Source organism: Orycteropus afer, unplaced genomic scaffold (genome assembly GCF_000298275.1).
Source record: "Orycteropus afer afer isolate SDZICR_OR568_19922 unplaced genomic scaffold, OryAfe1.0 scaffold00089, whole genome shotgun sequence".
Taxonomy (NCBI): domain Eukaryota; kingdom Metazoa; phylum Chordata; class Mammalia; order Tubulidentata; family Orycteropodidae; genus Orycteropus; species Orycteropus afer.
In genome coordinates this window covers 5,941,194-5,958,021 of record NW_006921676.1, presented here as the reverse complement: position 1 = coordinate 5,958,021, position 16,828 = coordinate 5,941,194, and the positions used below count along the sequence as shown (strand labels likewise).

General features: G+C 38.4%; 1 protein-coding gene across 1 annotated transcript in view; it reads right to left on the bottom strand.

Moving 5' to 3' along the window:
- Window positions 1-16,828, bottom strand: part of PCID2 (PCI domain containing 2) — a 55,835-nt gene that overhangs the window by 13,620 nt on the left and 25,387 nt on the right. Inside the window, exons 2-6 of the mRNA XM_007942408.1 lie at window positions 14,497-14,586; window positions 12,480-12,553; window positions 11,218-11,283; window positions 10,024-10,065; window positions 8,711-8,765 (exon numbers count right to left, since the gene is read on the bottom strand). Coding sequence (XP_007940599.1) covers window positions 8,711-8,765; window positions 10,024-10,065; window positions 11,218-11,283; window positions 12,480-12,553; window positions 14,497-14,586 — 327 coding nt within the window. The remainder of the gene's footprint in view (window positions 1-8,710; window positions 8,766-10,023; window positions 10,066-11,217; window positions 11,284-12,479; window positions 12,554-14,496; window positions 14,587-16,828) is intronic.

The window sequence follows — 16,828 nt, the reverse complement described above, 5'->3', positions numbered from 1 at the left end:
CTGGAGAAGGATGTCATGCTTGGTAGGGTGGAGGGTCGACGAAAGAGGGGGAGGCCTTCAACGAGATGGATTGACACAGTGGCTGCGATGATGGGCTCAAGTACAGCAGGGATTATGGGGCTGGCATGGGATCGGGCAGTGTTTCGTTCTGCTGTGCATGGGGTCGCTATGAGTCGGAAACGACTCGACGGCACTTAACAACAACAACAGTCTTTAGTTCTAAAATTTCCATTTGATTCTTCTTTATATTTTCCATTTCTTTGCTGAGACTTTCTGTGTTTTCCTTTATTTCATGTGCTTGTAACTGCTCACTGAAGAATTTTCATGTTAAAACCTTTAAAATCTTTGTCAGATAATTTCAACATCTATGTCATCTCAGTATGAGTGTCTGCTCATCATTTTTTCTCATTAAAAATCTCAAAAGGTTTTTGGTATGATGAGTGATTTTCAATTATAACCTGGACATTTTGGGTATTATGTTATGAGACTCTCTGGCGCTTATTTTCTTTTGTTTTAGTAGGTCTCTGCTGACATCATGCTAGCAAGGAAAGGGGGAGCACCATTTCTTTGTCACTGAGTGAGTGTGAAAGTCCAGGCTCCCTATACTCAGCCTCCTCTGACCCCACACCAGCAAGGAGGCAGAAGGCTTCTTGTTACCACTGGGTAACAGTAGAAGTCTAGGCAAGCTATTACTTGGCTTCTGCTGACAGGGGATGAGAAGGTTCTACAGTTTTTCTTGTGTTGTTTGGCTGGAATACAGCTGTTTTTTACAAAAAGATTTGTTAGGCTGTTCTGCCCCTTTTTTGCATCCTTATCAACAGAGAACAGGGCTTTCTTGGGCTTTTTTTGGCTGTGCCTTCTAGCATTTCCAGATTTTAGACACTTAGTCCAGTGTGTACAGATGCTAAAAGGAAACCCAGGTAACTCATATTCATGTCATTTCTTGAGTCCCACTCCCCCTTCTTCTCTCCACCTTTCAGAGTAATGTTTGTTTGATAACTTCCAGGGTTTCTACTGTATTTAGCAGGAGGAATAGGGAGAAATGAGTCTATTCCATCTTGTCTGAAATCAGTCATCAATAATTATTAAAACTGTAAAGGGGTCCTTAGACCAACAAACTGAAAAATGCTGCTTCATAGCAGACTTTTGCTAATGCTCAAAAAATCCAGGATTTTTACCATATTGTATATACCCTTACTTTATTGCAAAAACCCTTAGCTACTACTGCCTGAATTTACATTAAATGGGAATTCTTTAAAAGAAGGTTTGTCAGGACACAACTTCAAGTGTAAAAGAAAATGCAGATTCACTCATTTGTTAATGATTTCCCCCCTTTTAAAATATAACCACATGCTATACATGGTTAACCATATACAAAAACATCTCCCTCCACACATACAGTGTGAAAACCTGAGCAAATGTTTATTTCAATCTGTTCACAACAACCAAAAAGAATAATCAGGTAAGTCATCAGTCTTAGTTATCTAGCATTGCTATAAAAGAAATACCCCAAGTAGGATGGCTTTAACAAACAGAAATACATTCTTTGTTTAGGAAGCTAGAAGTCCAAATTCAGAGCACCACCGTTGGGTCCGACTCGATGGCACATAACAACAACAACAACAACCTTTAAGGGAAGCTTTTCTCTCTGTTAGCTTTGGAGGAAGGTCCTTGTCTCCTTTCACCATCTGTGAGCTTGCTGTTCCTTGGAGATCTCCATGGGCCTTGGTAAATCTTCTCCTGAGTAGGAGATTCTCAGCACAGGGACAACAGATCCAAAGGCTGTGCTCTATGCCTGGCTCTTCTTTCTTGGTGGTAGTAGGTTCCCTTCCTCTCTGCTCCCTTCCCTTTCCCTTTATGTCTTATAAGATAAAAGGTGATGCAGGCCACACCACAGGGAGAATCCTCTTACACTGGATCAGGGCTATGACCTGAGTAAGAGTGTTCCATCCCACCTGAATCCTGCCTCATTAACTTAACAATCATAACCTAACCCTCATTAACAAAACACAATCCTGCCTATTTACAGAGTTTGGGATTTACAACACTATCACAAATGGAGGATAATTATATCAGATGACATCATGGGGGATGCTTACATCATTATAAAACCAAAAACCAAACTTACTGCTATTGAGTAGATTTCAACTCATAGGGACCCCCTTTGGGTTTCTGAAATGGTAAATCTTTATGGAAGTAGACTGCCCAGTCTTCCTTCTGCAGAGTGGCTGGTGGGTTTGAACCACCAACCTTCTGGTTAGCAGTCAAATGCCTTAGGCACTATGCCAACAGAGTTCCTTTATATCATTATATAACTGCCCAATCATATCATTACATAACTGCCAAACCACTGAAAATCATGGCCTAGCCAAGTTGATACACATTTTTGGGGGATGTAATTTAATCCTCTGGACTCCCAAAATTCATGTGCTTGCCACATGCAAAACATATTCACCCCATCATATCATCCCAAAAGTCTTAAATCAACTTCAAGTCCAAATTCCATCCTGGGGCAAAATTCCTCTTCATCTGGGAACCTGTGATATCTAGAATACAAGTTATCTGTGAAACAGACACAATATAGACATTTTCACTATAGATGTGAGAAATTGGAGGGAAAGACGGGATAATGGCCATCAAGCAAGTCTAAAACTCAGAAGAATAAATTAAATCAACTCTCAAGGCTTGAAAATAATCCCCTGTTCTCTGAGATCATCTAGTTAGTGGACCTGCCCTCCAAACTGCTTGTGCTGGTAATTCACCCTCTCTAGATTCTTAGGGGTGGTCCTGTCCCTTGGCTTTGTCCAGCCCAGTTCTTCTGGTCCAACTGTGGGTGACCCCACTGGCAGGTCTTGTTCTTCTATCACTTGGGCATGGCAGACCTGCCTCCTCAGCTTTGGGCAACAGATGCAGCTCTATCCCCTTTGCACTACTGAACGGCAGCCCTATACTCCAGAATGAAGTAGGTGAAGATCTGACTCTCTGAAACCTAGGAGGCCATGGTTCTACCCTTTGAAACCCTAGAGCTCATAGTCCCACCCTTTGAGACCAAGGTAGCTCTGCTTCCTGTGTTCCATGTCACCTCAGCTTCTGGTTCCCAGTTGCTCAAGGTCTTGGCTCCTTAGGCCTTTTGGGCCAGACTGACCCAGCCTGTGCCCTGCTCAGGCAAGTGTTACAAAGCTCTTTAGCTCTACCAATAAAAGTCTGGAGGTACCACACTGTGCCAGGAAGCTTCCTGCCAAAGGCCCTCAGCTCTCTTGCTTTGTGGGTCAGCTCCCAACCAGTTTCCTACTGGTCTCCTGGTTCTGCTGCCACCATTTCCCTGCTACTGATTCTCACTGTAAATACTGTATTTGGTGTTGCAGCTCTCCTCACTTCCTACTGAGCCTCCACCAGAATTGCCCTTGACATCTATTATTCCACCAAAAGACTCTTCAGGGGAATCTAGGCTTTTACTGTTGTTGTTGTTAGGTGCCACTGAGTTGGTTCCAACTCATAGTAACCTATGTACAACACAATGAATCACCACCTGGTCCTGTGCTATCCTCACGATCCTTGCTATGTTTGAGCCTGTCACTGCAACCATTGTGTCAACGCACCTCACTGAGGATCTCCCCCTTTTTCGCTGATCTTCCATTTTATAGCAAGCATGATATCCTTCTCCAGGGAATGGTCTCATAAACATGATCAAAGTAGGTAAAACAAAGTCTGGCCATTCACACTTCCAAGGAGCATTCCAGCTGCACTTCTTCTAGGACAGGTTTATTTGTTCTTCAGGCAGTCCATGGTGTTTTCAGTATTCTTTGCCAACACCACAATTCAAAGGCATCAATTCTTTGGTCTTCCTTATTCACTGTTATTATTTCAAACGTCAGCAGGGTTGCACATGATGCACATGTTTCAACGTAACTTACAGACTGAGACAGACTAGGAAGAAGGGAGAGGTCATCCACTTCTCAAAGAATTGGACAGGGAAAACCTTATGAATAGCAGTGAAACACTGTCTGATACATCACTAGCCAAGTTTATGAATAGCCCAGAAATGCTGTCCAGTACAGTGCAGGAAGATGAGCCCCTGAGGTCGGAAGGCACTCAAAATACAACTGGGGAAGAGCTGCCTCCTCAGAGCAGAACTAACCTTAATAATATGGATAAAGTAAAGCTCTTGGGACCTCCATCTGCTGATGTGGCACAACTCAAATTGAGGAGAAAAAGCTGCAAGCATCTATTAATAATTAGAACATGGAACATACAAAGTATGAACTAGGAAAACTGGAAGTTGTCAGAAATGAAATGGAATGCATAAAGACTGATATCCTAGGCATTAGCGAGCTGAAATGGACAGGTTTTGGCCATTTTGAATCAGATAACCATATGATCTACTATGCCAGGAGTGACAATTTCAAGAGGAACAATGGCGTTCATCATTACAAAGGATGTCTCAAGATCTGTCCTGAAGTACAATGCTGTCAGTGATAGGAAAATATCCATATGCCTACAAGAAAAGCCAGTTAATACTACTATTATTCAAAGTTAGGGAGCTCTGGTAGCATAGTGGCTAAGACACTTGCCTGCTCACCAGAAGGCTGGCGGTTCAAACCCACCAGCCACTCCTCGGAAGGAAGGTTGGGCAATCCTACTTCCGTAGTGATACTGCCTTGGAAACCCAAGGAGGGGTCGCTATGAGTCAGGGCTGACTCAAAGGCACATAACAACAACATTCAAAGTTATGCACCAACCACCAAAGCCAAAGATGATGAAATTGAAGATTTTCCTCAACTTCTGCAGTCTGAAATTGACCGAACATTCAATCAAGATGTGTTAATTATCACTGGTGATTGGAATACAAAAGTTGGAAACAAAGAAGTAGTTGGAAAATTTGGCCTTGGTGATAGAAATAATGCCGGAGGTTGCATGACAGAATTTTGCAAGACCAACAACTTATTCCTTCCAAACACCTTTTTTCAACAACACTAAGATGGTTATACATGTGGACTTCGCCAGATGGAGTACACATTAAACAGACTGACTATATCTGTGGCAAGAGGTGATGGAAAAGGTCAATATCTAAGGCCAGGAGTTGACTGTGGAAAAGACTACCAACTGCCCATATCCAAGTTCAACTTGAAGATGAAGACAATTAAAACAAGTTCACGAGAGCCAAAATATGACCTTGAATATATCCCTCCTGAATTTAGAGACCATCTAAAGAATAGATTTGATGCATTGAAAACCAATGACTGAAAACCAGAAGAATTGTGGGATGACATCAAGAGCATCATCCATGAAGAAAGCAAGAGGTCATTAAAAAGATGAGAAAGAAAGACCAAAATGGATGTCAGAAGAGACTCTGAAACTTACCCTTGAGCAGAAAGTAGCTAAAGCAAATGGAAGAAATGACAAAATAAAAGAGCTCAACAGAAGATTTCCAAGAGCAGCTTGAGCAGACAAACCCAATTACTGAAATGTGCAAAGACCTGGAGTTAGAAAACCAAAAGGGAAGAACATGCTTGGCATTTCTCAAGCTGAAAGAACTGAGGAAAAAAAATTAAGCCTCGAGTTGCAATACTGAAAGATTCTATGGGCAAAATACTGAATGACTCATGAAGCATTAAAAGAAGATGGAAGGAATATACAGAGTCACTGTACCAAAAAGAACTGGTCGATCTTTGTCCATTTCAGGAGGTGGCATATGATCCAGAACCAGTGGTATTGAAGGAAGAAGTCAAAGCTGCACTGAAGGAAGTGGTGAAGGACAAGGCTCCAGGAATTGACAGAATACCAATTGAGAGGTTTCAACAAATGGATGCCCTGCTGGAGGTACTCACTGGGCTATGCCAAGAGATTTTGAAAACAGCTACCTGGCCAACTGACTGGAAAAGATCTGTATTTGTACCCATTCTAAAGAAAGGTGATCCCTGAGAATGTGCAAATTATTGAACAGTATCATTAATATCACATACAAGTAAAATTTTACTGAAGATAATTTAAAAATGGCTGCAGTAGTATATTGACAGAGAACTTCAGAAATGCAAGCTGGATCCAGAAGAGGACGTGGAATGACGGATATTATTGCTGATGTCAGATGAATCTTGGCTCAAAGCAAAGAATACCAGAAAGATGTTTACTTGTGTTTTATTGACTATGCAAAAGCATTCTATTGTGTGGATCACAACAAATTATGGGTAACCATGAGAAGAATGGGAATTCCAGAACACTTGATTGTACTCATGAGGAATCTGTACATTGACCAGGAGGCTGTCGTTTGAACAGAACAAGGGGATACTGCATGGTTTAAAATCAAGAAGGGAGTGTGTCAGGGTTGTATCCTTTCAACATACTTATTCAATCTGTATGCTGAACAAATAATCTGAGAAGCTAGATGATATGAAGAAGAACATGGTATCAGGACGAGAGGATGATGAATCATTAACAATCTGTGATATGCTGATGACACAACTTTGTTTGCTGAAAGTGAGGATGACTTGATGCACTCCCAGATGAAGACTGAAGAATACAGTCTGTCGTATGGATTACATCTCAATATAAAGAAAACAAAACAAAAGATTGAAGACTTCACATAGCTTGGTTCTACAACTGACGGCAATGGAAGCAGCAGTCAGGATATTAGATGATGTATATAGCACTGGGCAAATCGTCTGCAAAGGACTTCTTTCAAGTGCTGAGGAGGAGAGGAGTAAGTGGCGCCTGACACAAGCTATGGTATTTTCAATCGCCTCTTATGCATGTAAGAGCTGGACAATGAATAAGGAAGACTGAAGAAAAGTTGATGCTTTTGAGTTGTGGTGCTGGTGAAGAATGCTGAAAGTGCCATGGACTGCTAAAAGATCTAACAAATTTGTCCTGGACGAAGTGCAGCCAGAATATTCCTTGGAAGTGAGAATGGGCAGACTTTGTCCCACATACTTTGGTCATGTTGTCAGAAGGGACCATTCCCTGGAGAAAGATGTCATGCTTGGTAAGGTGGAGGATCAACGAAGGAAGGGAAGGCCCTCAACAAGATGGATTGACACAGTGGCTGCAATAATGGGCTCAAGTATAGCACGGATCACAGAGCTGGTGCAAGACCAGGCAGTGTTTTGTTCTGCTGTGCATAGGGTCACTATGAGTCGGAGATGACTCAACATCACCTAACAAGAACTACAATTCATTGTCCAGCTTTCACATGCATATGAGGAGAGTGAAAATACCATTGCTTGGTCAAGTGTACCTTAGTCTTCAAAGTGACATCTTTGCTCCTTAACACTTAATACTCTGTCAGTTTGTTATCCTGTGGTGGCTTACATTAGCTGTGAGGCTGGAGGCATGCCACTGGTATTACAAATACCAGTATGGTCACCCATGGTGGAGTGGCTTCAGCAGAGCTTCCAGACCAAGACAGACTAGGAAGAAGAACAGGGTCATCTACTTCTGAAAAAACTGGCCACAGAAAACCTTATGAATAGGCTTTTATTATAAGGCCCTTTAAAACTCTTAAAGTCTCTACCTATTACCCAATTCTAAAACCACTTCCACATTTTAGGTATCGGTTAGAGCAGCACTCCACTTCCAGTACCAAATTCTGTCTTAATTATATAGTGCTGCTATAACAGAAAAATCACAAATGGATGGGTTTAACAAACAGAAATTTATTCTCACTCTGTTTAAGAGGCCAGAAGTTCAAATTCAGGGCACTAGCTCTAGGGGAACGCTTTTTCTCCAATAGGGAAGAAGGCCCTTGTCTCCTCTCAACATCTGTGGGACCAGTGGTCCTTGGAGACCTCCCCATGTCTTGGCATCAATCTTCCCCTGGGTCTAGGAGGTTCCCAGTACAGGAACCCTAGGGCCAAAGGACATGCTCCACTCCCAATTCTTTCTTGGTGGTAGTCAGGTACCCTCTTCTCTGCTCTTTTCTCTCTCCTTTCTCACCTGTAAAACAAAAAGTGATACGGGCCACACACCAGGGAAACTCCTCTTAGATCAGGGTTTTGATCTGAGTAAGGGAATTGCATCCCACCCTGATTCCCTTACAGGCGTGGCTGATCACATAAAGAGGATAATCATCACATCATTACCTAACTGCCAAACCACAGAGAGATACATGCATGGCCTAGCCAAGTTGACACATATTTATGGGGGACACAATTCAATCCATGATAGTGGTAGTAGGTCCCTCCTTCTTTACTTGTTATCTCTTGTAAGATAAAAGTTGATGCAGTTCACACCACAGGAAAACTCCCCTTACAGATTCATCAGGGCTGTGACCTGAGTAAGGATGCTGGATCCCACCTTAAACCTGCCTCATTAGCATAACAAACATAACTTAATGCTCATTAATATAACCTAATCCTGCCTATTAACAGATACAAAACCCCAATCAAACAGATATCAGATTTTACAACACATAACAAATGGACATAATCACATTAGATCACATCATGGGATGATTAAATCATTATATAACTGTCAAACTACATGATTACCTAATGCCAAACCACTAAGAATCATGGCCTAGCAAAAATGACATATATTTTTGGGGGGCCCAATTCAATCCATGACACATTCCTTATTTATTATTTTTTGCTCTCCATACCAAAAACATCCCAACCTTCACTCATTGTTCAAAAAATTTTAAAAGAATGACATGAAATTAAGTAACAGATAGTCACAGTTTAGTTTCAAAATAATAGTGACAGGAAATTAAACTTACGTTATTAGCAAATATTCGAAGGTCAAGTGCTACTGCATACATAATAGGCAAAGCCCTGTGAGGCAAAAAAGCAAATATATTTGAAAAGGTTATCAAGTCAGAGATTTCAATCACCAGAGGTGGAAATAATACCAAGACCCAGGGGTACTGTACAGAATGGGAGTTCCCTGCCCTCTCCAAAAATCTGAGTTACTATTTCCTTCCTTGGGAGCTCTGGTGGCATCGTGCCTAAGGCATTTGACTGCTAACCAGAAGGCTGGCGGTTAAAATCCACCAGCCACTCCTTGGAAGGAAGATTAGGCGAACTACTTCCGTAGAGATACTGCCTTGGAAACCCAAGGAGGGGTCACTATGAGTCAGATCCAACTCAAGGGCAGTGAGGTTTTTTTTTTTTTTTCAGTATTTCCTTCTTGACCTTCCATTAAAAGCAGCCTGAAGGTCCTGGGCTTCTTGTTCAACACATATAGGCCAAATAATGAAATGTTTCGCTCCTGTTCCCCAAATGACCTTCCTAGCAAATTCCTGACTCTCTTCAGTAGACCTATACCTAGTTCATCCTGAACCTGAGACACCTTTTCATGCGATGTTCTTAGGACATTCTCCTTTCCCTCCACTTCCCACTATCATTCAAACATTGCTACTAAAAGAAGATTTGGTTTAATAAAGATTTAATAGGAACCAGAGTGTGTAATACACAAAATGTCATAAAACAATTTTTTAATTCCAGCTGGTGGCATTGATTCTTCTTTCATGTGTAAGATAAGTCTTCACTTTAAAGGGGAAAGATACTATTTTTAGTAAAAAATACTTACTGAAAGGCTTCTTTTACTTTAGTATAAACCAATTTCAGTATTTACATATGGTTTGTTAATAAATTATGTCATAAAATTAAGAATTAGTATGGCAAGGAATTTTAAATAACCCAATTATTATATATCATATCACACCAAAAGAATTATAGTTGATTTACCTCTTTTATCCAATGTTTAAAATCAAAAGTAAGTTCAAGATTGACAAAGAAAATAGTATTTAATCAATATTTAGGTAGATGGAAAGAATGAGATTAAAAATGAACTTCATTATTTATTTTTTTAAAAGTTGCAAATAATCTGACTGATCTGCCATTTAATTTTATATTGACTACTATAACTCTATAATTCATATTGATGTTATCATATGTCAGCATATTAACATTAAATATCCACATAAGAAAACAATACAATATATATTTATTTAAAACCAAGTTTTAAAAAGTTTTTATTTAAAAAGAAAAATCACCATTTGCCAATTTATAGCTTTCTGTTCTTACTTACCAGTTTTCTTCTTTATGGGCCTGAAATGCTCGCAGGAATGATGTACTCTATTAAGGAAGACATGACATACAAAATTCAAGTAATCCTACATATGATTTAAAAAAATAAGGGATATATGATAACAATAAAGAGTAGGAAGAATTTTTAAATACAAAGGATATAGATCACCATTTAGAAATTATGTTCAAAGCAGTACTAATTTCTTGAACAAAACAAAACAAAAATATATAATCCTACATTACTAACATCTGAGTATCACTGAGTATAAGTATACTAAATATATCTATTTCATAAATACTTTTGCCAAATTAAAAATAAAATGATTCACTGTGATGAGGTTTTTAAAAATCAACAATTTCAAATATTTTATTTGGTTTCTCTGAGCCTAGATAATCATGTGAAATATAAGTGCTTCAGAAATCTATAACATTAAGTTTATTTCAAATATTGAATTCTTGAACTCAGAGGAGACTTAGCTATCTAGTAGTCCACTCTTTTTGGGTCTATTAAATAAGATAGTTAAAAATGAAGAAAACTACTCTGTAAACTTATACCCAAATCACAATTTTAAAAAAGAAGCAAACTAAAGTCTAGAGACTTTAGCTATAAAGTATCACTTAAAAATGATTTGAGTAAAGAAAAGATTTTATTAAGGTCTTTAATGACAATTAAATCTGACTCCACTCATGCCCATTGATGCCTAAACTAAGAAATTCTGATATTTTAAACAGCCTTATCTAGTCCCTATACTTCCATGGGAGAATGATGTAGAAGTCTGCTTCCATAAAGATTACAGCCTTGCAAACTATGGTGCAGTTGTACTCTGTTCTATAAGGTCACAATGAGCAGGAATTGATTCGATAGCAAGGGGTTTGGTTTTGGAATTGGTATAACTATACTTAATAAAAACTAAAAGAAAAGAAAAACACCCTTTTCATAGCAAAACTAAATAAAATCCTAAATCATAACCAATGGTCCACTTTACTATCTAAGTAACTAGATGTTAGTCTTAACATGCATGTTAAATTTAAGTACAGAAGTGAAATAGCTAAAATGAGTTTCTCTTCCAAAAGGTTTTAATTTCTTTCTAATAACAGGTATGAAAAATTGGCCTAATCTTTCAAGATCTTATACTCCAAATAAAGTACTGCATCTGTTATACACTGAACAGCTAAAACAAATTTTAAAAGATATTGGACAATCACAGTCTGGCATTTGTATGCTTCTATGAAATCATGGTTTCCCACTGCATAAGTACACCTGTAAAAGAAAGGCCAGAGGATTAGGAACAGCTCAGAAATTGTATTTATACTAAAAACCTAGAAGTAAAACTATTTACACCACACATCTTACTTCTGTCAAATAATACACCTGTTCTCCAACTGATTATGGAATGAAAAACGCAATTTCCTGTCTGACAGGTAATGAAAGGGTAAAAGGATAAAGAACACACAAATGAGTATCTGAACTGAAATGGGTTAACATTTAACATTTAAGTTTTGAAACTATTCTTTCAAGTGCCTGAAAAACATCTCATCCCAGAGGTTTCATTAACAACATAAATTGATAAAATGTTGCTTTTGTTAGGTGCTGTAGAGTCAGTTGGATTCACAGCATCCCTATGTGCAACAGAAACAAAGCCTGGTAAGCTCCTTTTACCATATTACTGTGTTGGCAATGAAGCTTTAATTAGGTTCATGGCTAGCTAAAGTCACACTATCAAATTTAGAATCCCACCAAACACTGCACAGTGTTAGAAAATCACTGGTTGCCTCATTGCTAGCATGATTACAGTAGTGCCCCAACTCTACCAAATATCTTATAAGGCTTATAAAAGTACTTCCTTATCCCACTTTGCCCCACCTCTACCCCAACCTGCTCTGAAACACTACTGAGTATTCAGGCAGGAAGTTAATTGAATTTCACACTACTTTTGTACACAAAATTTTGCATGAAATGATGCTTTAGAGATGAGAAAAGGAAATACAAAATAAAAAGTTGTATTTTGTTTGCTTCACTTAGCTCTAGTTTATTTCCTAGTAGGGCAAAGAAGATAAAAACAGACATATTTCCAAGAAAAAAGCAAGTCAGTGGTTGGGCCCCTTACCCTACTAAATGAAAGACTACTTACTATACAGCCCTATGATGAATGTTAATTACATGATCTTTTTATACTATTACACAGTAGATACATAAAGATACATAATCACAATTTATTTTTAATTTTAAAAACACACATGATGCTTGAACTGGAAAATTAGTTTAATAAAATTTTAAAGTATTTATAACTTGGCTCAATTTCCACAGGCTTTACCAAAGTGAAATTACAAAGGCACTTTTCTAGATTGTCAAAGTAAATTTATCATTGTTTCAATTATATGATCATATAAGATAAAATCCCTAATAAATTTAGCAATTTTCTCATCAGTTTATTCTTCTTTCTCACTAAGTATTACCTCAAATGAGCTGCAAACATTTCATCATAAGGGGGTTCCAAAACATGTTGACACTTCTCTTCTGGTGATGGCAACTAAGTTATAAGAAGAACAATTACAAAAATGAAAGTAACAGGCATATAAAGAATTCAACATGTAGCAAGAGATTTATTCAAATCTGTTTCCAAAAAGTTATACTTCGCAGTTAACATAAATACTTTAAACTTCAGCACTTCTAAATAGAAGCCATTACTTCAATAAATATTTATCAAGCATTGGTTATGCACATGACACTAGAAACCCATAAACGATTCACTTTGTCTACTACAGGCCAGGTAATATTCTACGCACTTTCATATATATCCTAATATTTAATGGTCAGTTGAGAAATATTTATTAAGCAGCTACTATATGTTGTTATATGCAAATACAATAAAGTAAGGTAGAGAAAATCCACTTTAGGAATTATTGCTTCAAAGATATCTTTTCAACTTCCCGGTTAATAGCATCATCCCTCTTAGTGTCCTTAGAGCAACTGAAATTTATTTTTTACTCTTTCTTTCCTCAACACAGCCAAATTTTAGATAATTTGAGTGTCACAGTGGATTAGGGCACACTGAATTTAGGAAAAAAAAATTGAGCCCATAATGACAGAATGAATGATATGTACATACATAAATATGGGAGAGAAAAATAATATCATCAGAAAAATCACCAAAATCACCACTCTACAATGAATGAATGAAACCATTATATGAAAAGGATAGTGGGAAATTTAACAACAAAGGGATCAATCTTAGATTAAAAATGGGAAAGTTCGTCTCCTGATAAAAAGCAATATTAAGCATACAACACCACCTTGATTCATCCAATCAAGTCTCTGGCACTGACTATTAAAATCAATGGTTTTCAATCTTGGCTGCACATTAGAATCACCTAGGAAACCGAAAAGGAGCTCTAGTGCCTAAGGCATTTGATCGCTACCCAGAAGGCTAGCAGTTCAAACCCACCAGCCCTCTGCTGAAGACGACTAGGCAAGCTACTTCCACGAAGATTTCCTGCCTCAGAAATCCCCAAAGGGGGTCACTATGAGTAGGAATTGACTCGATGGCAGTAAGTTTTTTTTTTTTTTTTAGGGAACTTAAAAAAAAAGCCCCCTTCCACCTCCAGTCCAATCATCACTCACTCACACACACACACACACACACACACACCCCACTGGTCTAAGGCACAGCCTATCCACTGCCAAATATAATTGCCAATATAAAAGCCCCTTTTTCTCCCAAAAGAAAAATTTCACTGCCCAATAAGAACACTATTCCTATTATAACAGAATCAGTAAGGAAATAAGACAATGAAATTTCAGTATTTTCTACAGAAAATGTTTGGATATTATTTATCCTCTAAAGTAAGAATTTGACATTTTAGAGCAGATATCAGCAAATATTTTCCCTAAAAACCACATAGGAAATATGTTAGGCTTTGCAGGCCATGAGACCTCTGTTGGACCAACTCAACTGTGCTACTGTAACAAAAGCAGCCATAGATAATAAATGAAAAGGACATGCTTGCATTCTGATAAAAATTTACTCACAGAAAGAAGGTTGGGTTATCCAATTTAGAGAATTAAAATAAATGGAAGACCCCTGTGGTGCCACCTGTGCCACAGTGGTGCCAGCATGGGCACTGGAGACAGACAAGTCTGAATTAGAGTCAGCTTAACAACTACTGAGCTGAATGCCTTTGGATAAATTATTTAAGCTTTCTGAATCTCAAAGAATAGTTATAAAAATTAAATATAATAAGATACCTATCTTAGAACTCGCAAGCAAGTAACAACATCTTACTATAACATCTGACATATTCAGTGCTAAATAAATATTATTTAAATTGTAATTACTTAAATTACAAACATTTAAATTTTCAAATTTAAAAGTTCTTATCACTTTAGATAATAACTTTCTTCTCATTCAAACTCATAAGAAGCTGGTTACCTGACAATTCTCTCTAAACCTGAATACATGATTCTTCCACTTACTTGAAGCCGTGGGTTTGCAACATGAGGATGCTTAAAAGATACCAACTCTGCACAAGATCTCCCATCTCTGCTGTCAATTGCTTCATATACCTAATATTTGGAAAAAGAAAACCTAAGTAGAAAATAAAACATACTACTCTAATATAACTTAAAAAATACATTAGGGACTTCCAACAAGATGTCGGAATAGAGAGACAAGCTACTCAGATCCTCTATGACAAAGAAATGAGAAACCGATTCAAACACATATCGAAGATAATCCTGGGACCCTGAGCTTTGCAGGAAAGGATTAAAGAACCAGATTACATACTGACTAGTAGGAGAAACTGAATGAGAACATCAAATAAGGAGGCAAACAGACTTGTGGACTGTGACTGGCCTTATGGTGTGGCCATTCTTAATATTTGGAAGCTGTGTTCCAATCCAGGCAACAACCTGACAATCAGCTCTGCTTGCTGAGGACTGAGCAGGCAACCACAATGGTGACTGGTGACCAGAAAGGTGCAACATTACTATTGTTCCCCTGGAACCCCATACCCTCCCAGTGAACGGAGGTGTAGCCATCCCTCACTCCTGCTCACCTTCTAGACTGGCAGGAATTCTACCCCGAACTGGACAAACAGCCACCAGTTAATTTCAACTGGTCCTGGGACAAGGCACCCTGCTCCCAGTATCCTTTTGGATTAGTAGGAACTTTTTCTGATACCAGGCACCTTATACCCAGTTACAATTGGGGATGCCAGAAACTTTTTCTGGGAAAAGGCCCTATGCCAAGCTGCCTTTTCCACAAGTGTGATTTGGCTAAAAGTTTACAAGCAAATTTGTTAGCAAATTTGTTTTCATTCAATAGTCCATAAACATTTTGTTTAAGGACATTGTTTGTATTCCCACAATGTAACAACTCTCCTCCTGCTTCCTCCCTATAGGTACTTTTCCCCCCATGTCTTTCTTTGCTATGCATTCCCACCTTCTGAGGTTTTTCCCTGCACAAACACAGTGCTTCTTATCTCCCATGGTTGAGTGATCTAAGGACTGTACCTACCTGGTGAAACTGTTCACCTCCCAAGCCTGTTTATTGCATGGCTGGAAGTTAAGCCACAGAAATAAATTTAATTCAATGCTCAAAGGGTAACTAAGAGCCACAGTCTCGGAGGATTTCACCAGTCTCTATCATACCAGTAATCCTGGTCTGTCTTTATGATTTTCAGTTTTGTTCCACATTTCCCCCTTACCCTAATCACAATTTGAAGAGGAATGCCGTGGCATTCATCATCACAAAGGATGTTTCAAGATCTGTCCTGAAGTACAATGCTATCAGTGATAGGAAAATATCCAGATGCTACAAGAAGACCCATTAATACTATTATTCAAATTCACATACCAACCACCAAAGCCAAAGATGAGGAAATTGAAGATTTTTATCTATATTTGCAGTCTGAAATTGACTTAACATGCAATCAGGATGTGTTAATTATCACTGGTGAATGGAATACAAAAGTTGTAAACAAAGAAGAATCACCGGTAGCTGGAAAATTTGGCATTGGTGAAAGAAATAATGCTGGAGATCACATGATAGAATTTTACAAGACCAACAACATATTCATTGCAAATACCTTTTTCCAACAACACAAACGGCAGCTATACACATGGACTTCACCAGGTGGAATACAAAGGAATCAGACTGACTACATCTGTGGCAAGAGGCAATGGAAAAGTTCAGTATCTTCAGCCAAAACAAAGCCAAGAGCTGATTGTGGAACAGACCATCAACTGCTCATATCCAAGTTCAACTTGAAGTTGAAGATAATTAAAACAAGTCCATGAGAGCCAAAATATGACCTTGAATATATCCCTCCTGAATTTGGAAACCATCTTAATAGGTCTGATGAATTGAACACCAATGATCAAAAACCTGAAGAACTGTGGGATGGCATCAAGAGTATCATCCATGGAGAAAGCAAGAGGTCATTAAAAAGACAAGAAAGGAAGAAAAGGCCAAAATGGATGTCAGAAGAGACTCTGAAACTTGCCCTTGAGCAGAGTAGCTAAAGCAAATGGAAGAAATGACAAGATAAAAGAGGTGAAAAGATTTCAAAGAGCAGCTCAAGCAGACAAAGCCAATTACTAAAATGAAATGTGCAAAGACCTGGAGTTAGAAAACCAAAAGGGAAGAACACCCTCCACATTTCTCAAGCTGATAGAACTGAGGGAAAAATTTAAGCCTCGAGCTGCAATACTGAAAGATTCTATGGGCAAAATATTGAATAATGCAGGAAGCAGCAAAAGAAGAAGGAAGGAATACATGGAGTCACTGTACCAAAAAGAACTGGTC